Raw genomic sequence first — 25,800 nt, forward strand, 5'->3', positions numbered from 1 at the left:
ACTAAGGGGACATGATCAGTAGAATCCAGACTGGAGGAAATGCTACAGGAAAAAGCAGTTTCTTCTATAAATAAATTTTAATGAGAGGGGAGGGAGGGGGAAGAGAGAGAAGAAAGAAAGAAAGAAAGAAAGAAAGAAAGAAAGAGAGAGAGAGAGAAAGAGAGAAAGAAAGAAAGAAAGAAAAAGAAGAAAGAGAAAAAGAAAGAAAGAAAGAAAGGAAGGAAGGAAGGAAGGAAGGAAGGAAGGAAGAAAGGAAGAAAGAAAGAAAGAAAGAAAGAAAGAAAGAAAGAAAGAAAGAAAAAAGAAAGAAAGAAAGAAAGAAAAGAAAAAAACTGACTTTGGAGGAACTTATAAATTAAAAGAGACATAAGAGATATGCCTACTAATTGCATTGGTGGACCTTAGTTTGATCTTAATTCAAACAAAAAACCCTAAAAATAATGAGATAACTAGGGGAATCTGAACACTGACTTTATATTTGGTAATCCTAAAGAATCATTATTTTTAAAGTGTGGTATTGAAATGTGTGTTTTAAGGAGTCCTTTTTTTCTACAGATACATACTGAGCTATTTATGAATAAAATGACATAATGTCCAGGATTTGTTTCAATAATCCGAACGAGTATAGCTGAGACAAGACTGGCCTTGCATGATAATTATTGAAACTGAGTCTTTGGGGGTTTATTACACCATCCTCTCTAGTTTTGTATATTTTGAAACATTCCATAGTAAAAAGATACTAAAAAAAAAAAGACTACCAATCATGTAAGCACTCTTTCTTTCCCAAGTTTTATTTTTCTGTGAGATGAATATTCTAAATTTGAGTATCAAGTAAGATGCCTGTGTGCCTAGAAAAATCCAGTAGCGGTGTAGATTGTGTGCATGGCAGTATGTGTAAAAAAGTGCCCTTTCTCATATCTTGATAAATCAGAAATATCTTTCCCATATTTTTTCTCTTCCCCAGCTTCCTCCCTACAACCCTACTCATATTGGCACGTGAACTTACTTTTCCCGCCCCCATGAGTCAGTCGACTTTGTAATGCTATTCTATTTGAGCACAAATGGTGATATCTCTGTGAACAAAAGGTACCAGGAGATTACAGGTGTGTGGAGTCACCAGAACAGCCCTATCTTTATCTACAATATGTAATTCCCTGTTTGTTACACAAGTTGAAATGTTATTAAGAGAGTTAAGAGAGAGATACCATCAACCGCAGTTAACATTGAACTGAGTCAGGGACATCTTCCAATCATTGCACAGATTAGTATTCTCTGTCATCCTCAGCCACCCGGGGAAGGCATGCCATTTTATGACATATATAATATATTCCAATGTGTATGTCAACTCGTAAACTCTGAAATCTAGTGGTAGAGTTGGCCTATACATGGAGTCTTAGTCCCGTGTCCTAACTCCAAAGAGATGATAGAGTTTCAAGAGTACAGTACATGGTATACAGGGGGAAAAATAAATAGCAGTGCAAAGGGAACTTTCCTTTCTTTCTTCTACTCGAGCATAAAATCCATATTGTTCCATGGAATTATCAGCTATCAGTTTATCAGTAATAGAAAGAATAAAAAGGCAAGTGGTTCTTACAGAAGCAAATGTGCATTTCTTTCACAAACAAAGAAGCAATCCAATCAGTCATTAGTGAAACTTCTCCACTTTTCATGGAACTTTAATTTATGGAGCTTTGCCTAGCCTTCTGGGTTCTTTTCAACTTCTGTATATCAATCTTTGTTCCTCGCCCCCCCCCCTTTTTTTTTGTGGGGTAGCGGGGGAAGGGGTTATTTTTTTTTTTCTCAACACTTTACAGAAAGATACAGAACAGAATAATTACCATGTCAAAAAAGGATTTCTCATTTGTATAAAGCAACAATATAGGATTCGACAAAGTGGAAAATATTCAGGGAATGTAGGTTCTGCCCATGGCTAAATTATATAACCAAAAATACCACTTAGATGGTCGACATCAGGTTGCATAGTGACATGCTAGATCCATCTGGCTGAGCTACCAAAAAGTAAGTTTTGAGAGTTCATCCAATACCAAATAATTAGGTTTCCTTATTGTTTTCCACTGAATGTTTGACTGAAGGAACCAAACTGACAGTTGGTTTTGGCATTAAGTAGAGTTGACTCGGGCTCAATCCTACAGCTAGTCAGAGTTAAGAACCTCTCTCCACCTAAGTGTCGCCATACTCTTCTAGTGGGAAGTAGGAATTACATTTTAGTGTTTAGTCCACGAATTTTTGTTTTATAATGTTGTCCATTATCTCTGATAACAAAATTGAAGGAAATATACTTAATCTCTGGCATCAGAGATACTGCTTTACATATAAATACTTTCCTTACCCACTGGTATTTATTACTTTCATTTCATTTTTTAATTTGGTCATAGTTATGAGACATGCTATTACTTCATTACAAATCTATGTTTTACCAAATATCCGTAACAGACTTATTCTCTACATGGATTTATATTAAATAGTAAAGATGAGTACTGGGAAAGCCCTTTTATTCCCCTTTACTCTCTAAAAGCAGGCCTGAATTTTCAAACCTAGAAATTCATTCTTTTGACTCAGTCTCCTCAAGGACTGGGTTATACTTGATGCTTTTTTAGTTACTTATGCACTAAAATCAATGACTACTGTGTGAAATCCTTTCCTGTAAGAAGCCTAGCCAGAGAAGAGGAGGCAGGGCAATCAACAGAGGGAAAGAGGAGAGAAAAGAAGGGAAGGCACTAAGAAAGGAAACAAAATGGTCAAGGGCAATAGGTAGAGAGTCCAAGATAAACCATGAGTAATTCATACTCTTGAGTAAGACCAGTTGATATACTACCATTCCCACTTAAATACAACATTATGCCCATTTGGAATTCTGATTCTAGGTTCCAAGAATCGTTTCTGGATTTAAAAGCAAAGAAATGAAAGCAATTATTAAAACTGCTTGTGCGCCGAGGCAAAAACCACTAGGTAGAAACAAACAGAAAACCTATTAGCTGGTTATATACATCCCTGATCTGAAAGACTGTTCTGCAGCATAATTATCAATACAGTTTTCCAAGGGTAGGTTCCAGAGTTGCTGTTTTAATAGAAATAAAAAAATGTTCTTGAATGAAGTTCAAAAGCCTACAAAAGTTAATATACTGCTGATACATGATTTTTACTTTGTTAAAAATAAGTATTAAAGAATAATTTCATTTAGATCAAGTTTATTTTTTCCCTTTTGGGAAACAGAACATTTTCTTCATTGGACATGATTTTCTTACTCTTTTATATATGTGCAGTTTAGATAAATCATTGAAATTGAAATCCACAGGTGACACGAATCTATCAAAAGATCATTGATCTTTCATTAAGTGTATACCAGAACCAATCTTTTTTTTTTTTTTTTTCTTAATCATCTAGATGTTTCTAGAGGCAGCTTTACTGTTTGGCATATGATGACTTTAATTGGCATCAGTGTTGTTCCAACATTCTTGATTCTTCCTCTAAGTCATATTTTATGCTGCAACATTAAGCTTTCAGTTCCCGATAACACTCCTTAAACAAACATAAACACATTATTTTCTGGCTAGCATCAAAATAACTAATTCCAACTCCACTGTAAATGTCTTACAGATAAGAATTTCCAGTGAAAACTGATTTCTGAACATGTCGCTAGCACACTTTTTCAGGCTCATCACAGTTCCAAATTTCCCATCTGCATACATTCTGAAAATTCAGTATACCGACTGCATAACAACAACACTGGACTGCAGAGTAAATAAACATGTTCCGTAGTGCAACAAGCCATTTCTAACCTTTGCAAATCGGGGAAGACTTGGTCACATTCCTTACACTCCTGGATTGCATGTATGTCTCGGAGATCGTTTTCACTTTCGAGTTTTTGTTGGAAGTCTTCTTCCACCATTGAAAATGCTGAGTGAGGGGTACTGCAGGGGAACTTCTGGTGATCTGCTAGTTCAGCCTTAGACTCAAAGAGCTGGTCACAGTCCTCGCAGCGATACTGCCGTTCTTCTGTGAAAATAATTCAGATGTTACCAGGCCTGGGCCGCTCAGGAAGTGTCACCACAAACCAGCAGTTCTTACCAAATTATGGAAGACATACTAGAAATGATTTCATTGTCATTTCCACCACTGCAATTTTTAACCTGACTTAAAAATAATACCTGTAGAGAAGCCAGGACACAGCCCAGCAGGATAATGTGGTTCCTGTGGCTACAGTATAGCTTCCTTACCAGATAAAAACATTACGGCTTAAACCCTCCCAGGAGTTAATATTGATTAAAAGTAATAATGACTGCTGACTGAGCATCATCTATTTCCTCGACCCTGTTCATGGGTTACTGATATTTCTCAAAACCCGATCAGGAGAAACTGTAAGTCGGATTTTTATCCCATTCTCAGATGAGGCTACTAAAGCTCAGAGAAGTTCAGTAACCAGTCAGGGATTATAGACCCAAGGGGTCGTGCCAGGATTTGAACCCATCTCTGTCTCATACCCTTCTCACTGTACCGTGTTACCTGGAGGGCACGTGGGATACTGAGTCCCCGTCTGAGTCATGCTGACACCTGGTTAATAGCAGTAAACTTGGATGTTTCATTACATTCCCCATTACCATGTAATGGGACACAGGATGTTTTTAGTACCCTTCGAGGCTAATTTATGTTACCCTAGGGTCAGTGCTAATTGGCAGGGCCCTGTTAAACACCAAATATATGCATTGGCACTCTGAATCAGTAAGATAAATAAGTGGTCATAGTGGGAACTAGCGATAACAAGGTTATAAAGTGTCAGGTAGTGATGGTATTGTTCCTATCCTTTCCATCTGAATCACTTTTAGCCTGCTCGTGAGGCCATACTACGCACAGCCCACACAGACACAATCACAGAAGGCTTGAAAACAGCTCACAATGCTGAAAAGACACCCAGGTCAACGTGACACATAATCCCTGTTTTATAGCCCTACAGCCAGAGCCTATAGCCAGTTGTGCACCGACTGACTGTTTTTGTGGGAATATTTTAGTCACCAACAAATGCCAGGCATTTTGCTAGGGAATGACTATATAAGAAACTCAAGGGGATAGACATGTGAACAAATAGCGTGTGATATATTTTATGACTGATGCATGCATAGGGCCCAAGGGAGCCCAGAGGAACGTGTCTAATCCATCTAATCTGAGGGAGAGAGGTTCAGAAAAGGCTTTGTAATGAGCGAGCATCCACCAGGTGAAGTGGGATGACGGAGGACGTCTCAGGCAATGGAAACAGCGTGGACAGATGGTAAAGGAAAGGAAGAACATGGCAGCTTGTGGAAAGGCAAAGCTGTAGTAAAACAGGGCAGGTCGATAGGGTGCATGTAGGGAAGCAACGGGAAGTGAAGGAAGAGAGGGTAGCAGGTCACTAGGGGCTTTTGGGGCCCGTGCTAAGAAGGGAGCAGAAAGCCACTGAAAGTCGGAAAGCCTAGCTATAGTGTGAGAAGTTAAGTAGAAGTCAAATGGGACACCACTGCTATAATCCACACACAATACTGGTTTCATTTAAACTAACCAGTAACAGGGAGCCCAGGACGGTAAAGAAATCACTATGTAGATTTAATATGTGTGTCAACTTTGGACGGTAGAGGGTTAAGGATTTATTCTAAAATAAATCACCTCAGCTGTAAAGTCAGGTTTCTTGATGACATTTTCCAGGTAATGGAAACATTTCCTATAATCTGTCACACTATTCACATATTTAAGATCTACATTTAGGGTGTGCCTGGGTGGCTCAGTTGGTTAAGCATCCAATTCTTGATTTTGGCTCAGGTCATGACTTCAGGGTCATGAGACTGAGCCCTGTGCTGGGCGTAGAGCCTGCTTAGGATTCTCTCTTTCCCTCTGTGCCCCCTCTCCCCCACCCCTGCTTGCTCTCACTCTCACCCTCTCTCTCTCTAAGAAAAAAAAAAAAAAGAAAAAGAAAAAGAAAAAAAGATCTACATTTAGGATCTCACCAGCAGTCTGAACAAAAACAGAACCTCCAGGCTGCAGAATGGATGGAAAAGGCCTAGGCTTTAGAGACAGCAAAACCTTGGTTTGAAAGCTGATTCTACTACGTTCTAGTCATGTGGTCTTGACCAATTTACCTAGCTTTATGTAGCCTCAGTTTTTCTGTGTGTGTAACAGAAATGATTCCTCTCCTACAGGCTTGATCTATGTGTAAGACCAAATGAGATAATAAATGGAGAGCATACATCTGGTATATAGTAGGTGTGTGATGCATGTGTTTTATTTTCTCTCTCCTAAGCAATGTAAAATCCTAGGAGTATAAAACACAAATCACCATTAAACACCATAAACATTACATATAACATATATGGTGTATATATACGGATATGGATATGACACAATGAAAACAAAAAGCAACTGATGGGTTCAAGAATGTTATAAAGGCAGGTCATTTATGAATGGTAGCCCTAAAAGAAGAATAGTCACTTCTATTTAGTTTTTTAGAATATTTATATTGCTATACATTTATATTTAGAATTTAGAATATTTTGAATATTTATATAACTAGAACACTTAGAATATTTATAGATCTAGAACATTCATATTTCTAAAAATAATTGTTTGAAAACCTTTTAAGACCTAACATTCACTAATGAAAGTTGCCTTGCTCTAGAGAAAGCCCAGATTACATTTCTTATCATATAAGCACCCTCAGCTCTCACACACCCCTATTGGATCAGACTCCCTATTCAGGCTGAAACTCTACCAGGCTGGTTGAGAACACTGGGTTTCTAAGAAGACAAGAATTTCCAAAAGGTTCCCCAAAATACAATGCTATAATCTACAAAAGGCAGAATGCAGCCCAACCAAAGGAAAAAAATGTTCAAGTAAAGAGCCAACCAAGACTGGTGGCTTCCTTCGGAGGAGCTAAAGAAGGAGAGACTGAGGTTTTCCCGTCGGGAATGCCAGAGGGATGGGAAGTGGCTCGATCCCCACCTGTCAGCTAAGTTGGTGTGAGTAACCCTTCCCAGTAGTCCTTCCAGCTAAAAAACACTCTAAAGACACCACTAGATTATGCTGAACCAAATCATGTTATATTAGGAGAGAGAAATAAGAAAGAGAAAGAAAAAAGTACTCAATTTTTATCCCAATGATACAAATCAATATGGGTAGAATTTTCTCCTTATCTGTCCTTACGCATATAACTAGTAATTGTAATTGTTTAGATCCCCCCCTTCATTTGATTTAGAATAGGTCTCTGGCAAATAAAAATTTCTCTGGCTGTAAAATCTCCTCTTGTGTACTTTTCTCCCAATCCCCATCCCTCCAACCCTCTCCCATATGGTCCTGCTGGCTAGGATTTTACTCACATTGACACAGTTTTCCCAGTAACAGAACCTTAGATGGGAAGAAACAGCCACTAGATTTATTAAAGTCCAAACTGAGTTCCCTGAAATGACTTTTGTACAGTGAAAGGATTCTCCCCATAGTCTAAGGCATTGACAAAAAACTTAACCATGTGATATCTCAGTCGAAATAGTCAAAATTCCTTTCACCTCCACTTTAGGGAAGACCTCTGCTGACTTGAGCTTCACAGTTAACATCAGCCAGATGTCAAGCCAAGGAAAGAGCCAGTCACAAGAGAAAGAGTTTGTTAAAGCTGATGTTAAAGAGCCAGGAAAACCGATACATGCCACATGCAATGGACTCATGGGGATGCTCCATCACAGTGACCGAATGAATGAGGGTGGTGAGGACGGTGGCGTGAGCAGTACTAACCGTGTATATCCGGCGCCATAGTTTCATGGGGATAGTCTTCACTCTTCATGAACAGCAGGAGCTCCTCTCCTGGCGCAATGTCTGCGACTACTCTATAAAATATCTTCAATAAGACCAAAAATGGATGAGATGGGGAGAGAGAAAGAAGTGAATGTTAAGAAAGGGCAAGATATCCACTAATATCTGTACATTTTCTCAGACCCGAACATATTTCTTTTTATTTTTATCAAAAGAAGTGTGACTTCCTGTTTTGTGTCCTGAAAATTAGCCTTCTGATGATGGATGGAAAGCTGTGACTCTCGTGCCAATTCACAAAGTTCTTCCAAATTCTACTTCACCAATCAAATTGTCTTCACACAAGGCTTTCTGTGTCACATACACCTTGTGTAATATTTAGTGAAGAACTTTCCCTTCTCTGAATTCCTCACTCTAGTGAACCGCCCCCCCCCCCCCCAGGTATTCACAGAATGGAATGTGTCTGGCATTATCCAGCAGTAGCCTTGCAAAGGGCGGCAAGGGCACAATGACCTCTCTTAACATGTCCTCTAAGGCAGCCACCTTCTCAACAAGGTGTTTTAAGGCAGCAGATTGGAAGGACATGACATAAGGAGCTGATCTGTAGCGAACATAGTCAAAGGAGAACCTTTTGTTTTTAAAAAGCTTAATCTCCCTCTCACCAATCATCAGTACTCCCAGATCTAGGACTTGCCCTCATGCCCCAGCTCCTGACTCCCATTCTCTGAAAGCAGGCAATATGCCTTTAATTGATTCATTCACCAGGGTGGTAGGGGGTGGTGCTTATTCCCCTGCTTTCTAGCAAAATTCTGAGGAGAGAAAAAATTTAATAAATCCGTTAATGACTGACTAGAAAGCTGTGGGGCAAATGTGGACCTGTAATTTCTGAGAGCTGCCTACCTTTCCCCTCACCAGCTCTGTGACCTTAGGCAAGTCATTGTCCAATTTACTTGTCCAGGTTTCAGGGTTCTTTTAATCTATAAAAGCATCTTAATTCACAATATATACAAATAGTTAATTATTATGTTGCACACCTGAAAGTAATATAATGTTATATGTCAATCATTTCTCAATTAAAAAAAAGCATTTAATCATGAAAATACTTAAGGTACCTATTCATTTTACCACAAAAAATGTTCTTAGTTTTTAATCTTATTCTAAGATTATTTATTAAACAACAATTCCATGACAAGATAGAGGCTGTGGACGAAAGAATGAGATTATACAATTAATTGGTGAAAATGAGACCATAACATTCACACACACACACACACACACACACACACACAGTACCACCAGAGCAACAAAGACAACAACAAAACTAGGGATACAATTCTGCTCAGTCTCAATCCAATGGGGAGAAAACTCACATAACGCAAATTACTAAGAACTATGAGAATATATCTTTAGAGGGCATTGCTTTAACTGTTGGTTTCTTGCAGGATATTTGACAGTTCAAATTCAGAAAAACTGAGTAAATTAATACCTTATAAGACCAACAGAAATGTGCATAACTTTCCTGGTATTTGTCTATTTGTTTATCTTTTGAAAAACAGAAGACATCAAATGTAAGTATGTGCCTCTTTATTCCAGTAGGTGGCTCTAAAGTCCAGTTGTTTATTTTTCTATAAAAACATCACAGCACCAAATTGTGCTAAATCCAAAAAATCACTCAATGAGGAGTGTTTTCTGCCTAGTTTCTTTCCTGTCAAAATAAAATCATTTTTTCATTCAACAGTAATTTAACCATGTGAAGTTGGTTTATAGAAAATAATGCTAAACGCAAAATGTTGCTAGAATATGTTATCATATAACCTAAGATTCTTTATATCTACCTATAGATAGGCTCAAACTATCTTAAGAAAATTACCCCTTGTTATGTGCTATTTCTACAAAAACCAGTGAGTGTGCAGTTTGTATCTTATTAACCCATACCTGCACATTTTCCTGTTTTGGGAAGTACACTGAGAGGAATAGTTCTGTTCAAAAAGTTATCAGGTTGAGAAAAATTAATGTGCTTTCGCTTTTTTCCCCCTAAACCTTCCAGTTAAATGCTTATAAGCACCCTATTTCATTCTGGAGTTCTATTTCACCTTAGAAAACAATGGCCTTCTCTCAACAGTTTGAATCACCTCTTTTTTTGGCATCTCTCAAAGGTTTAACTTATTAGCTTCCTTTCCAACAACATGTTGACATTTGAATTGTGACATATTAGAACTTTTCGGTGGCTTCTCGGAAATAGTGAGGTTAAAGAGACAATACCCTGCAAGATCGTCACACAGGGCAATTGTCTCTGTTGGGGAACTCTGCTTAGACACACACGCCGGGTCATTTTAAGAAAGTATTGTGATATCATGATTTCTTTGTGGTCCACTCCGAGTCACGTCTCTTAATTCCATTTCAGATTGACTCAATCCAGTGTGAACAGTCCAAGAAACAAAAGAAAATGATAGGTACATTGTAAGTATAGAATATAGAGACAATTCTCTTTGCAGGGACATCAATCGCTACTGTAATTCCCTATAAGTGTCCAGACTGTCATCTGAGGAATATTGAGTGCATAAAAAATAAAAGACACGGAAGAGTGTTGATGTTGGCTTTATTTACTGGAGGTAAAAGGTGACATTCCAGGCCATGAAAGGCAAGGTAAAGTAGAGTGGGTTTTAACTTCAGGGTGTTCTTTTCGATTTTAAGTGAATTTTTACGGTGCTCATGAAACCGAGGTTTGAAAAGAACTGGCAAGTGCCAGACGTAATGAGGGCAGATTCTGGGCACGCTTCCTCATATAGCAATAAGAATGTGCCTCGAAGTCCCATCTACCACACCCTTACAAATCTAGTGGGTTTTTTCGAGGTGTTGCTACCACTTGTGATCCTCTTTATATCTCATCTCTCAGGATCTTAGAGAGATTCGATAACATTATATTTTTCCACCTATAATTACAATGACCCAAAAATATAATTTGAATACTCAAATCCAGAGATGTCTACGTATAAAGTTAATTTATGTTCTAGCAATAATAATTCACCAGCAGGCCTTGGAGAAGTGAGAGGAGGAGTTTAAACAAAAACATAATGACAATTCATTGCCTCAAAACAACTATGTGGAGGAATGATGGAATGTAATCTTGGCGGAATCAAGCCTTTCAGAAAATCAGATATCACACATTTCTGCTTTTATATTATAAAATATGTCTTTCAGCAAATAAAAATGCAATTAATAACAGAAGTGATTTATGTAGCTTTTTCCCACAGGTTTGTGTATTAAGTATTCTTGGCCATGCTCATAAAAAATATAACCATAATGTCTTTAAACTCAGTGTATTCTCAAAATCTCAGCTCTATTGCAGTCCTACAAATTATATGTCATCTGAGTTATGTACCAGAAGCAGAAATCCTACCAATATAACCTCTGGTTTTTTAGCTGGAGAAAATGGAAGGGAATCATTACTCTGTTAAATTCCATTTAAAAAAAGGTCTCTTCTCCCATCAGGGGGTTTTATGGAAAAAGTTATCTGGATCCAAAATAAAACTGTCCTGAATCTGGGATTTTGTGATGAATTCAACTCAAGTATATAAAGAGGGACTCCAAAGTCTCAAAGACTTAGAAAAAATTCAGATTGATACAAAAAGGGTTGTTGATTTATTATTTTGCTGTGTCTCTCTCAGAATGTTTTATAAGAAGGAAAAAAACTCAATTCCTCACAATATAAGTTGAAAGATAAGAGGAACAGGGCCTTAGAGTATAAGAAAATAGGAATATATAAAAATTCCGTTCTTTTAAAAGTCATGATAAGCATTTTTAAAATGTGTTAACTCCTCTAGAGTTTTCTCTTTGGTAGCAAATAACAAATTCCAGAAATACAACATGTTATGACCATGACCTAATTGTGTGTACATTTGATACTTTTGAAAGTTAAGGTGGTTTTTTTTCATTTTATCATATAAAAAATTTTAATTTCCCAATATCTTTGTGGACTCTTTTTATTTTTCCAGAAAGCTATTTTTCTACCTTTGTAAGTATGGATATTATATCTAGATCTCTGGATGCCTCAATTTATAAGAATAAATATTTACAGTAGATGTTTTCATTAATAGATCATTTTGTACTTTTTTAATTTTCTAAATTTGCTAAAATAGCATAGTAGTGAAATTTCTAAATATGTTTTTTTTAATTCTAAATCATTCAATTTTGAAAATAAAGCTAGAAATTCCCCAAACTGTTCACTTTTACTAGTGGTAAAATTCACAATTTAAGGCATAAATTTAATATTATATTCATCTATACAGAAATTACTCTAAACATAATTATTATACTTAATGCATTTTAAGCAAACCTTGAAACCAGTTCCAACTGTCAAACAAATACCCCTTCAGTTAATATTCGCAAGGCTAAGCTAAGGATAAAAAAAGGCAGTTGTGACTGGATTTGACTTAACAAATTTTAGACTTCCAAAAGGTATATTTTCATACAATGTTATATATAAGCATGTATGTGCTTAGATATGTTATATATTTTTATATGTGACCTATAAATGTGGCAAAGTATACACCTTGGGAAAATTCCAAATTTGCATAAAATATTAGCAATCTCATATTTTATCTATTAATGTAAATGAATGTTTAATGGCATATGCTTAATTCTAATTATATATCATATAAGGATATGTAATAATATATTATGTATAGCACATTGTATCTATGTTATATATAGTTATATATTATATGTAGTTGGAATTGGAATTAATCATATTTTATTAAATATTCATGTTCTTTTGTTATTTAAGTCCAAGAGCACAAGCACTAAAATGAGTATGGATGCTTACAAGCATTCCGATAGGAAAGTTAATAGGCTATAAAAGACTTCAGACAAATTGTTTTATACTGTCAAGGCCTGTGTTCAACCTGGTCTTCCATCAAATAGACAATGCTACTATTTGTATTTATAAATGGTAATAATATGGGTTCTTGTTTATTATCCTATAAAATAGAAAAATCTAGAATCTGTCAGACCAGACTTACAGTCTAGTTTGCTATGCTTGGATCAATTTAAAGTATTGTGCTTGTACTATTGAGACAGAAGAGAAATTCAGTGCACGGGGGGCGGGGGGGGAACAAGAAAAAAAGAAAACACATCATTTACTTTTAAAAAGATGAACAAGGCCTCATTGTTATGAATCCCGTTTATTTTTCCTGGTCAAGCACTGAAGTTTTACTTATGCTTAATAGACAGCATTTGGCATGTCTAAAAATGACAGAAGTGTGAATTATGAATGACCTTCAACCTATTCAGGAAGTTGTAATAATTGAAATAATAGAGAAATGTACTCCCTGCAGAATCTGTATGGAGAGACAACTTTTTCAGACTATTGCTGTCTTCTCCCTTTGAAGTTGACAGTTGATTTCTGCCTCTCCCAGCTCCCAACATTCAGCCTGAGTGCTTTCTTTTCTATAGCTTCACGCAATGTATCAGTCAGAAGACTAGGAACAACTGAGTGGGACTTTAACATTTGGAAGCTAGGTGGGAGGGGAGGTAGGTGACAGTTTGCATATCTGAACAAAGTCAACATTAGATATGAACACATCTGTCAGCCTTGGTGCTGCAGAGAGGTAACATCAGGTCCACAAAGACAATGTGTGCATATGTGCTGGCTTAGGAAACATGATCTGGACCCTCGATCTACCCATAGCAATGTGGGAAGCCCCAATGTTCAGGAGGGCACAAGTAATGTCAAGTTTTTAGCCTCAACAAGAGGGACTCTATTATACATTCTCAGCCTAACTGGTAAGAGATAATGAGGAGTATCTTCAGGAGACAGATATTGATGACAGAATGGAAAGATGTTTGTCTAACAGAATGGAAATTTTATCATGGCCAGGTTCTGCCAAAGCAAACCACCCTCAGTTTCCTTAATTTCTCCAAAGAGATGGTATACCATATTCGTCTTTCGGATGACAGTCTAAAGACTAGAAGGTATTTTGAGAAATACGAGGTAGTGTCTACCTATATCCAGAAATATGTATCTACTTGTTATTTTCAGGACGAAAATATTATTGGAGGAGAACCTTTTCCCCCCATTTTTATCTCTTTATTAATAACATGAAGAGAAAGCCAGGTATAATTTATTGGATGACACAAAACAGAGAACTGTTGGTTTTAGTTTGTATAAACAGTGCAAATGATAAGGATCCACCTACTATTACATCTGAAGCCTACAGTGTACCCGGCCTGGAAGCTTTTAAAGTTTCAGTTAAATGGCCTCTAAGGATCACTCTACAGTCCCCACAAGAAATATCCACTAGTCACCTGTCTTTAATGTGGCCATTTCATCTGATTCTATGAACACCGATCATTCTGAATGGTTTCAGAATGCCTGGAAAGAGTTCCATCATCACATGATGAGGAAGCTAAAGATCATCTTTGGGCTCTTTACTAGGCTGGAGGCTTTTCTTGTGTCCTTGACCAACATGTTTTCCACCTTGATGGATGGTAATGCATTCTGATGACTATCGTTTTGGCACCATTCCAGAAATAGCTGGAATCTAGTATGGATGTGATGCTTTGAGATCTTCCTGAATGACAAGTGTTACATACAGGCAAACACTAGTTACTTAAAATGTGCACAGAATACCTCAGGTCATTCACTTTTTCAACTTCCGTGACCTGTGAATCTTCATAAAATTCCTAGTCTGCATGGTGTTATGGCTGTCTTGTGTCCTGAGCGTCATTACGTGAGGGAAACATTTTGGGAGAGGGGGTGGGCAGCGCTGCTTGTTTTATCATGTGAATATCAAATGGCGAACTATACCTGAGACAGTTTCATCTTCGGGTGAAGGAAGTAACTTATCAGCCAGACAACATCCCCCCAAAGTCAGCTTGGGCCCCGTTCACAAGGCCAGGCTCTGGGTATTGCCAGCCGGCATTCATCTTAAAACAGCAGAGCATAACTTTGGTATAAAAGTGGAACTTGACTTAAAAGGAAAGCAAAGCAAGTGCCCAAAGCCAATAATAATTTTAACATCAAAAGAGGTCATAGAAAATGTGGACAGAAATCCTTGTAAAGGAAGAGCAAATTAACAAATTACCTGACAGTTGACGCAAACATTTTTAAAAAGTGGAAAGAAGTGAACAAATTACATTTTGCTTTTTACATCGCTGGTCTTCCCTGCTTTTTCGCACAAATTGCATTAATTGAATAATTCAGGAAAACTTTTTTTTTCTCCGTAAAAAGCCAAAGAAAATAACTTGATAATTGAGCTCATAATAAGCTTGCAGTAATAATACTGCTCTAGTGTCCCAGCCATCTGATAGAACCACTGACGTGGACCTAAGGAGAGGGAGAGTGGGTGTGCCAATTCAGCCATGATCGTCCTGGAAGCAGTTAAAACTTTATAAGGTACAGCACAAACGAGAACAATGCCTGTTCCAACTGAAAACACTGTAGAATCTTGCCGCCGTTCATTAACCACAAGAGAGCTGGCAGAATCCCCTAAGTAAATTCTGACCTTGATTTCTCTGAGGGGCGCTCGTGCTTCTATATCTTATTTCTTCAAAATATACATCAGGCATTGGATAATCTCTTATTGACACATTTCTTTTCATTCAAAGGGAACAGCAGACTTCTCTTATTCTACTTACTAAATACCAGCTGTCAAGGGCCTGTTTAAAAATGAAAGGACTTATCACCTTGTGTAAATGACAAGATTAATAATGTCTTGGGTTTCTGAGAACTTTATTCCAGTTATAGACCATGCTAAGGGCAAGGCCAGGAGTTTGAACAAAACCGTGTTCCTTTCCAGGATGCAGAATACATACATATAAAATGTTACCCCAAAGCACACGCCCAAATCATTCTAATTATTGTGAGCGGAAAGGCAGGTCTTAAGCCTATAAAGTCAACTTACATGAATTGTGCCTTAGTGACCTGATGACAACCAATCTGGTTTCACCATGAAGAAGTATTAGGGGGAAAACTGTGTTCAAAGAGTTATTTTATACTAGCTATTGCATAAGTACCCCAAATTTGCAAACATACCATAGATGAGAACTGGCCTTGATTGAAGTAGATAGGGGGTCTATGGGTCACCTCGCCTTTGTTCAAGGTGAAGGTATAGAAATATGGAGATACGAGGGGACTTATCAAAGAATGGAGGGAAAGGTAAGAGCAGGGTGAGGCCAAAGCTAAAGCAATGTGCTACATTCACCCAGCAGAATGGTTTGTAAAGGTATCTACAAGACAGCAAAGGATAAAGGACATCAAAAATATCCAGAATAAAAAAGAAAGAAAGAAAAAAGAAAACCTCAACAAATCATCTAGATGTGTGCCTACTTAACATTCAAGACATGGGTGTTTCCAGATGTAAACTCAAAATAATTAACTGTTTTCATGCTTCCCCTGCATATTTGCTCCTCCTGAGGACCTATTCTGGAAAGAACTTTAATCATCCAGCTCTCTGCTTTTGCTCCTTCCCTGCTCTGCCTCTCAGTGCCAGCTCTTGATCCTGAAAGCCACTGGGGACAATTTCAGATGGTTAAAATGTAAAAATATTGAAGCATTGTCTGTCTCAGTAAAAATTTCCAGCTAAATGCTATGCCATAGCAGTGTGGCCATGTAATATTGTACAGAAACTTTAAGGAATATGGGGGAAATAATCAGGACTTCAAGGATAAAGAAGCTTGGATATTATTATAGATCTTCTATTTTATGACTTGAATGTGATCGGAGCTTAATTTACTAGTGTCTTTGGTGTGGCCTTCTTCTACAAAGATAAATTACTATGGTTAATACAATATTTTCCAGGGGGTGGTAAAGGATATTAGCCAGGAGCTGCAGCTACTTAGAAATTATGATTTAAGCGTTCACTCCAGTGTTTTGAGAATTCCTATCTCCAAAAACATCACTACAATAATTTTGAAAACATGAAGAGACCTCTAAAAAAAATAAGCTTGGGTCTTTCTAGGAAGCATTAAGAAAGAAAACTGCCACAAAGCTCCCTCTGGCCTGAGGGGGGGAAAAAACCCAAAATAAAATAACTCACAGAAATCTACTGGAAAATTTAAACTCAGGAAAATCCCCTCAAATAAAATGCTTGTACAGAGGTATTAGGAAAATGTTAATCACATGGCCTTTGTTTATGAGACAAACCAGATTACATCCTTTTTCAACTTTACTTGAAAACCAAAATCCATGCTGTTCCTAAGTACTTGTCACCTCCAAAGAAATCAAATATGGGTTTATCCAGTACACGTGTTTTGACTGTCTCACTATTACCAACCTGTATTATCATCTTAGCAAGAACATTTATTCTCTCTTAGAGAACTCTTCCACATCATCATAAAACTGATCCACATTGATTAAGCTTGATCTTTAACATCAGAATTTCTAAAAATATCATCTTTGCAAAAACAAACTATAATTTATACACCCCTGTTTTGTTCTGGGCCATCTTTTCCCTTCTCTATTAGACGTCATAATTATTATAATGACTAGACTACAGTTGAAAGATTCATCTGACATTCTTTCTTTCTGTAGCCCAGGACTTAAACCTGTCTTGTTATTAAAATTCTTTTTGTAAACTCGAGCTCCATCTAAGAGAGCACAGAGAAACACTTTTTTATAATTTTTTTAGAGTGCTTCATCTGCTATTGTGTTGTGCAGGTGAGTTGATGGTTGTTCATGTTTAATAATTACTCCTGGTCCAGGGTCTCTCTTTATGGACATCAAATAATATCTCACACAATGAGAGTGTTCATTATGTGATGAGTTGTACTTATTCACCATTTGGCAGCTCTTATTCCTCATGGAAAAGAGAGCAAAAAAAAGAGACCTAGAGAATCTCTCCAGTCAGCTCTTTTATCATTGTACCTAGTCCAACATTCACATTTCAAAGCTGTCTGAAACCGTAGTCTTAATTAACTTTCAGAACTATGCATACAAGCTTATGGACGAGTATGTTTACAAAATATGCATACATTACTTGGGTATCTGTTCTCTTTTGTCTTGTCAGCTGGGCTAAGTATGATTGCATGCATATATTGTCTATCACACAAATCTGACTTTTACCTCTGACTTCCCTCTCTTGTTGTTTATGGGTGAACTTACTTGACCATGTAATGTCAATTTCACAATTATGTTATTTGATACGTACTCTGTTACCATCTTAGATTTCTGCCAGCAAAATACATAAATTTAAAATGAGTGCTTACAGAAATAATAGGTATGTGTCTAATATTGGCCTTTTATATTTTTCCTGATTAACTATTTTCCTTCACTCTTCAATTAAAATAAGTAAACATGCTGTTCAGTATGGTATGAAACCAGCATATTTTCTTCTGAAAGCAATATATTTTACAATGTGTGCCTCAAAAGTAACTGTGTTAAAATTATAAATGCCTGCCCTAGGAAGCAATCTAATTCATAGTTAGCAATAGCAAAACAGTTTTGCTTTTTTAATGCAATCAAGATTCCCAATGAGAAGAGTATATTTATTATAAAATATGAGACACGTAAATATTAAATGAAAAATTGTATTGGCCACAAGCCCCATTCTTACACCATCCTTTCACTGATCCTACAACAGTTCTATCTGTCCAAGGAGACAGGTCCTATTGTCAGTAAATACGGATAGCAAATAATTATTATGATATAATTACATTATTTCATCTTACAACTGCCTTTGGAGGTCTGTCATCTCCTTTATTTTAGGAAAGATAACCTGAAAAATTCATTCACTTACAACACCTATGTATTTCCCACATCTACAAATAGTGTATGCTCAGAAAGTGTTTGTTGTTGATATGACAGTAACTCAAATGATGGACTTGGGATATTTTCTGCTCCCAATCAATAGCTAATTTAATAATGTTTTCCTTTGTCAATAATGCCTCTTGTTTTCTTACAGCAAAGGGAAAAAATAATTGATTGGTTTATTAATTTTGATATATGTTGAAGATTTTTAAATGATACCTATTTAAACCTAATTTTACAGTTTACTACCTCTTACACAGTTTAGTCAGTAAAAATTATCTGGTAGCTGGTAAAATGCCAAAGAATAACTTCATAATGATGATTGAAATAGAGTCTTAGGCCATATGACGCTAACGTTACTTAACAGCTTTCAATTGGAAACATCTAATTTAAACTTTTCTTTTTTTTGGTGGTGATTTTCACAGTAAATTTGTCAAACAACCATTTTAATATGGTCTTTGAGACATATTTTATTTAGGTAACCATTGGGTTAAAAGAAATAAGTGATGGATAACATAATTAAATTCTAACCCAAAAGTGTTTATAAAACGAAAATTAACAGGCTAAACCTTTTGTTGTTTCAGGTATTGTCATACTAAGTTACAAGATTCATAACCTAACTTTATTGAGTGCAAAATATGCTTCATGATATTTTCATGATCTTATTTCATAGTTATTGTTATTAAAGTTAACCTCACTGCATGGGCCTCCAAAAAGCAATTTCCAGTGGTGATATTTTTAAACTTTTCACATATACAAAAAAAAGGGAGTATTTTGATTAATCTAAAAGTGTTTCTCATTTATAAACAAGCAAATCAAAATAAAATGCACAGTCAGATAAGAGCACATGTAGATCATATATGTGTGTGTGTGTGTGTGTGTATCTACCTATTTCAAGTAAAATCTATGTAATACTTCAAGTGTATCACTTCCAATTTCTGCACAAATTCATAAAGCGTTATTGAGTAGCTCAATACTTTCTATGAATGTTTCCCTATTATGATGGTAAAGAAAAAAACGTAAAGAACAACTAGCAATATATAGTACTGTTTTTAGAACATTCAATCACACTTAGAAAACTAGAGCATTTGTGAAGTTACAAAGTGAGTAAACTATCCAAAAAAGTAGCACTGAAAGAAAGTAATACTGCGAATAACTTTATTCTGCATCTTACTTATATTTGTGCATTACCTTTCACCATATCAACAAACAGGCCACAAGGGTCTACTGCAGCTCACTGTTATTTTTATTCTTCAGGCTTCACTGATACTTTAGTGCTCTCAAAGAAAGACAAAAAAATCTTTACAACATACCTGATCATTTATCTGGCATGCAACGAGGTTGTGCTGATCATAACAGCCAGCGAACCTGATGTACTTGAGCCAGCTTCCTACATCTGGTTGACTAGCATCTATGCAGAACTTCACATTGCAAAACTCATCTAAGATCTGGAAGGAAGAACATGAGAACAATCAATTTCCATATCAGTTCATTCATTAGAATGGTTAATTACTTGAAAATATTTTATTCAAGTGTATAGTCCTCCTTTAAATCCTTTTTTAAAAAAAGTCAGGCAGCATGCATATTAATAAAGGAGGAATAATAATAAGTTACCTTAGAAGCGGCAATGTACTATTTTTTAGAAGAACAAAGCAATTGTACATTATTGCAAAAACTGGTCAATTGATTTAAAAAAATGCTTGTTTCCTTGTTATGCATGAATGAGTGCTCTTGACTTAATTTTATTCCAGGTGATTTTTACAAAAAATAATATTGAACAGCATATATTAACCTAGTATTTCTAAACTAAATAGTCAATGTTTTAGGTTCAGATAGTCTTCCCATGTAAGTGTATACTTTCACATTTTTGCCCTTTAAATTAATTCAATTAAAAAACTTTAAATATTACTAAATTCCTTTTCACTTTGCATTTCACTACCATGAAACAATTAAATCACACCCTTAGTGGAAGAAGATAATAAGATTTGTCTCATAAATGTCTCTGAGCAAACGTAAGAAAAAGAAATGAAAACAAATGATTGGTAAACACTCATGCAAAATATGGCAACCTAATGTTTTAGCTAACACATGCCAATGCATGTTTCAATTTTATGTTTAGTAACCAAAATAACAGAACTGGCTTGTGAACAAGTAAAAAATATATAATAATATTGTAATAAATTGCCATCATTATCTATGGTTGTGTATTGTTATTTTTCATGAGATTTTACATTTGGCCTATCCTGAATATTAATCATTACTTAGGACACCTTAAACAAAAATTGAAATGGGAAATGTCCATTTTTAAGGTTTTGCATACTTACACAAAGCTATTGATTGACTAGCAGCAATGTTTTAAACATCAATATTAAAAACTGCAGAACTGTTGACCTAATGGCAAATAACTAGAAAGGCTGGCAATGTTAATGTCAATCAGTTAATGCAAACTTGAGGAAGTTTCCTATCACAGACTAAATAAGACAGTCCAGAACAAAAAATAATGAATTAAATAACTCCCACAGAACCCTGCTGTATCTACACCTATGTAAAAGTAAAAACTAAACTCTTGGGTATATAGACCAAAAAGCAATCTTGCATAAAATTCAGGTAATCACCTAGTTGCAGATTCAACTCATTAACTCACCCACAAACTTCAAGAAGAAGCCCAGTGCTCTGAGGGCTCTAGTCAAGAGGCATTATGAATAAGCCTTTGGCCATGAGACAATTAAAGGGCAATAAGTAGTCCCACCATTTAAAAAAGTAAAATCAAAACAGAAGATAGGGATAATAATTGCTACACACACACACACACACACACAAATCTTTTTCAAGACCCCTCTTCACACTAACAGCAGAAAGTCCACATTAAATACCTTCTCTAGTGAGAAAGACAGATATTAACAATTTCTTATTTTTAAAATTACAAACTTTAAGTTGTTTTCTTCAATTCTCAATGCTGAGTGACTCAAATAGCAACTTGGGATTCCACCCCCCCCCCAAGATGTCCACAGGGAGCATAAGTAACAATAGCAATACACATTTTAAAATAGTAAAAAGTTGGGATTTTTGTTTTGTTTGTTTTTTGGCTTGTTTGGTTTCTGGTTGATCTTTTGTTATTTGTTTTCTTGACTAAAAAAAAAAAGGCACTTCTACTGACACACTAGAGAAATATTTAATGAAGGAAATAGGGTGAAGTCAGTGAAATGCAACACCAGTTCCATTTCATATTTGCAGAAAGACCTGGAAAACTTGTTAATTTCAAAGTCAAGCATCATCTATCCCCTTAGCTTTCGAGCATTCCCTTTTGCGGGGGCAGGGAGTTAAGTACTGCATATACTGCACATAAAAATTCTAGGTGTAATTTTATTCCGTGTTAACATTATTGCCATTGCCACTGTCAACAGTGAAATTAATTTAAAAATAGGTTCATTTCCAAAGAATGTCTTTTTACATATATGTTACATGATTATTCAAATATTTCACCAACATATTAACTTTCTTACTCTCAATATTCTTGCCCCAAGACAAAAGCTGAACTTTCTCTAGAAACGTTTCCCCCCTTGGGTGAATTATTCACTTTTGATTTGCTAGCAGAACTGCATTTGTCTCCCAAATGTCTTAATCGTCTCGGAAATCTCGAATAAAATAAAGTAAGAACACATCTTCCGTCATTTCATCTAACACACTCCTGTGTTTTTAAAAGCTGTCAAGTTCCAAAGATAGCTTAAAAAAAAAAAATCCCTTTAGGTAGACTTTAGAGAAAGGCCCTTTCAAAAAACCAACAGCAAAAGGAAAGAAAAAAAAAAAAAATCCCCACAATCTAGCCAAAGGGTCCGAATGTGACTTTCTCGAGAAGCAGCACACGATGTTGGACAGCAAAGCTGTTACTTGGCAAGGTGGAACTCGGCCGAAAGCAGCTCCAAAGTCGCGCGGCCGGTGCCAGGAATTCAGATTTTGGCAACCCCACCTTCTGCGTCCCTGATACCGACGGACAGACACACGGAGGGAGGGGAAGTAGGATTAGAGCGGGAGGAAAAAAGGCCGACAGCCGGCAGAGAGACCCACCGAAGGCCGGACGACCCACCCCGGAGACGCGTCCAGACCGCACCGTTCCACAGGAGGAACAAGGAAATCGCCAGTCCCAGCAACGTAGATAAGCAGCAGGGCTCCGCGAGACTGCGGGCAAGTAGGAAAAGAAGGCTGGGGGCGGGGGGCGCCCCGGAGAAGGGGTGCCAAGGCAGGAAACTGTCCGAAGTTACAAACTATGCACGCCAAGACTTTTTTTTTTTAAAGTGAGTTCTCTTACCTTAAGATTTCTATGGCCTCAACTCAGCAATAAAAGGCAATCACAGAAGAATTAAAACAAACAAAACAAAATAATCAGCAGCCCCCAGTTTTCCTGCACGAAAATCCTTTCAAACGATCCCGAACCACATTTCGGGATGTTAAAAAAAGGAAAAAAAAAAAAAAAAAAAAGGAAAAAAAGAAAAGAAAGAAAAAAAAGAAAGCCTCGCGTCTCGATTTCCGAATAGGTCTCTGATAACTTTGTCCGTCTCTAGGATCTGCTCGCCAGGACCACGCGTTTCAGATTTATTGTCCGCCAACAGTGTATTTTTAAGACCAGAAATGAAGTCTCCTCTCGTCTGGGTGACCCGGGTTTGGTGTGTTTTGGCTTTTTTTTTTCCCCCTTCCTAAATGAGCTCGGAGCTATTCCTTCTGGTTCACATCACCTCCCTCTTTTCTCACTTTCTCTTGCTCTTATCAGCCCGATGTGTAATGAAAGTTATCTGAAACCCACTAAAACTTCTTCCACTTCTCTCTCCCAGTTCCAAGGGTGGGGGGGGGGAACAGGCAGGAGGAGGAGGAGAGTTTGAAAAGGTGGGGGGCCTGGGGAGGCGAGGGGAGCTCTAGCCCCCTTTTAGATCCTCCGCAGCGCCTTCCCCAGTCCTAGACCCTCACGGGATCATCCCCTTTCGCAACTCCAAGCGCAGCCGCCGGGTTTCTATTTCATGAACTGTCTCTTTAAAGAGGATCTGCTCGGCCATCCAGAAAGAACCCGGGGCGAGGGAGAAAGGGAGCTATCTCCCGCCGCCCAGAGTGATCGGAAGCCAGACGGGCTCCTCTTTCAGTAAATTTTTAAAGTGACAGCAGCCTCCTCCGGCGGGAGAGGTCACAAAAAGGTCGCCAAGACCCAAGTCCTATAGGGACAGGCTGATTATGGATACACCATCCCCCTTAAACATGTAGATTTCTCTGGTAAACAACCAATGGGGAGATCTCGCCAGGCAGGATTTCTTTCCCTAGGGAAATATCCTCTGTTTCGATGTCCTGAAAGCACAAGTGTAAGTGTGTGCGTGCGTGTGTGTGTGTGTGTGTGGTGTGGTGGAGATGGGGGATGGGAGTGATCGGGTGGAGAAGTGCTTTGGGGGGTGTGAGGGTGTGTGAACCAAGGCTGGGGGTGGGGCGCTGGAGGGGGCAAGAATGGGGTTTAGGGTAAAGAGACACTGGCTCATGCTAAATCTAGTAATTAGTTTAGAAATTCTCAGAAAACAGCAGCCTAACAGTGAAAGTTGACATGTCCATTTCCAGTTTTATGCTAAGCATCTTTTCAAATGATTATTATTGAAATTCATACTCTGTTCCCTCTATTATTATAGTTAGGTCAGCTGAAGAGCATGCTACTTTTCCAAATCATATTTTTCTTAAAGGAAGTAATTTAAAAATCTGAAACATTTTTGCATATAACCTGCCCAAATAGCGTATTAAGGGCTTGGAGAGATTGACAATTATCTGGTGAGTTTTTGCCATATTCTGTGATACGTTAATTAAAACCCCGTGGAAGTCCAAAAGTAGAATTAAGCAGTTTGACAACTCAGGTTATTTTTAAACTTTTAACATTATAAATGCTGCTTTGGGGGATCAGTACTGTACGGTGATTAATAACTTTCTAATATATATGGTCAATTTTTATCAAAACATTTCAGAAACAGCACTGGAAGATAGAATATAGGGAATGCGTGACAAAATAAGAATCTACGGATTTACCTATAGCCAACCTTGGAAAATTTAGTAAAACCCACCGGTTAAATGGAAATAAATGCTTTTTATCACAAAACTCCATTCATAAAAACAAATGAACAAATCCAACTTCTCAGCTCAACAATGGAAAGTTAAGCAAAGTAAGCAAGTCGAGGGACCCTCGCGGGGGAGGGGTGAAGGGAAAGTCTCTGGAAAGCGCGCTTATGTTAAACTTTATCAGCAAACGGGGACTACGCCAAGTCCCCTTTTTGTTTTCTCCAAGTGCAAACAGACGTGTAAATCTAGTAGATGTATATTTCCCCCAAAATGCTGATTTAAAAACAAAAATAGTAACAAAAGGGAGGGATGTGGGGGAGAGAAAATGACAAGAGGTGGTGACTAATTCGTTTCGGTGGCCTGTTATCTGTGACATTGAACTGTTATTTCAGATAATGGCCATTGTTTGAGGAAAAATCGCACAGCAGTGGTAGGTAGGACAGGAAAAATCCTTTGTAAATAACCTAAAACCCGGTCAGATATTCCCATAGAGTTCGGCGCTTGAGAACCTTTAAGAGCCCCCGGTTTGCTGCCATTGATTTCCTGCCCTTCCTCAACTTGCCCATTGTCGGAGCCCTTTTTTTTTTTTTTAATTTAGCCATAAATTGGACCGGCTCGAGCTATGAGCTGTTCTATTTTCTTCCTGTCAGGATGAGGGATTTGTTTTATGATGCATTGTGTATTAAATACAAGTAATCTGGGGAACCGATTGCTTCAGACAGTGCGGCCTGATCAGGGGGTCTGGGAGCTCAGCGCCCCAATCCCCCGCCCCAGCCCCGCGGCCCCCGCCTCCTTGCCCTTTACAAAGCGGCTCTGAAAAGGAGGAAACGTCGGTGGATAAACAAAAGGTCGGGTAGAATCAGTGGCAGGTCCTGGCTAAATTAGGATTTCGTGGAAAGGGCCTCCGAGTTTCTTTTCCCTTATATTGGGTTCGGGTGGGGGAGGTGGGGCGACTTTCAAGGTCCGGGTACTTGCAGATGCTGCAGGAGGCCGGTAGATGGCGTTGCGCCCCGAATTAAGGCGCTGGGGCGGCGGCGGCGGCGGCTGCGGCTTCGGCTTCGGCTTCGGCTTCAACCGCCCAGGTGAACCGGCTGCCGCCCGCCGGGCGCGGGCTCTGGGCTTTGCCTTGCGCTTAGCGCGTGGGCCGGTCCGCGTTTCCCGAGCTTCTGGCCGAGTGCACCCCGCAGTCCAGACAA

At 37.7% G+C, this 25,800-nt stretch overlaps 1 protein-coding gene across 12 annotated transcripts in view; it reads right to left on the bottom strand.

The window, feature by feature from the left end:
* MECOM (MDS1 and EVI1 complex locus) overlaps window positions 1-25,800 on the bottom strand; it is a 540,477-nt gene that overhangs the window by 40,818 nt on the left and 473,859 nt on the right. For 7 of the 12 annotated variants that reach the window (XM_034998618.1, XM_034998598.1, XM_034998584.1 and 4 more), the window contains exons 3-5: window positions 19,843-19,977; window positions 7,768-7,870; window positions 3,801-4,017 (exon numbers count right to left, since the gene is read on the bottom strand). In XM_034998618.1, the coding sequence (XP_034854509.1) occupies window positions 3,801-4,017; window positions 7,768-7,870; window positions 19,843-19,977 (455 nt within the window). Of the gene's footprint in view, window positions 1-3,800; window positions 4,018-7,767; window positions 7,871-19,842; window positions 19,978-21,173; window positions 21,596-22,594; window positions 22,789-22,835; window positions 23,887-25,800 lie in introns of those variants that run through there. The other 5 variants (XM_034998627.1, XM_034998653.1, XM_034998659.1 and 2 more) reach the window with 5 other exon arrangements.

The sequence above is a fragment of the Mirounga leonina genome, unplaced genomic scaffold (genome assembly GCF_011800145.1).
Source record: "Mirounga leonina isolate KUSES-001 unplaced genomic scaffold, KU_Mleo_1.0 Mir_115, whole genome shotgun sequence".
NCBI classification, from domain to species: Eukaryota; Metazoa; Chordata; class Mammalia; order Carnivora; family Phocidae; genus Mirounga; species Mirounga leonina.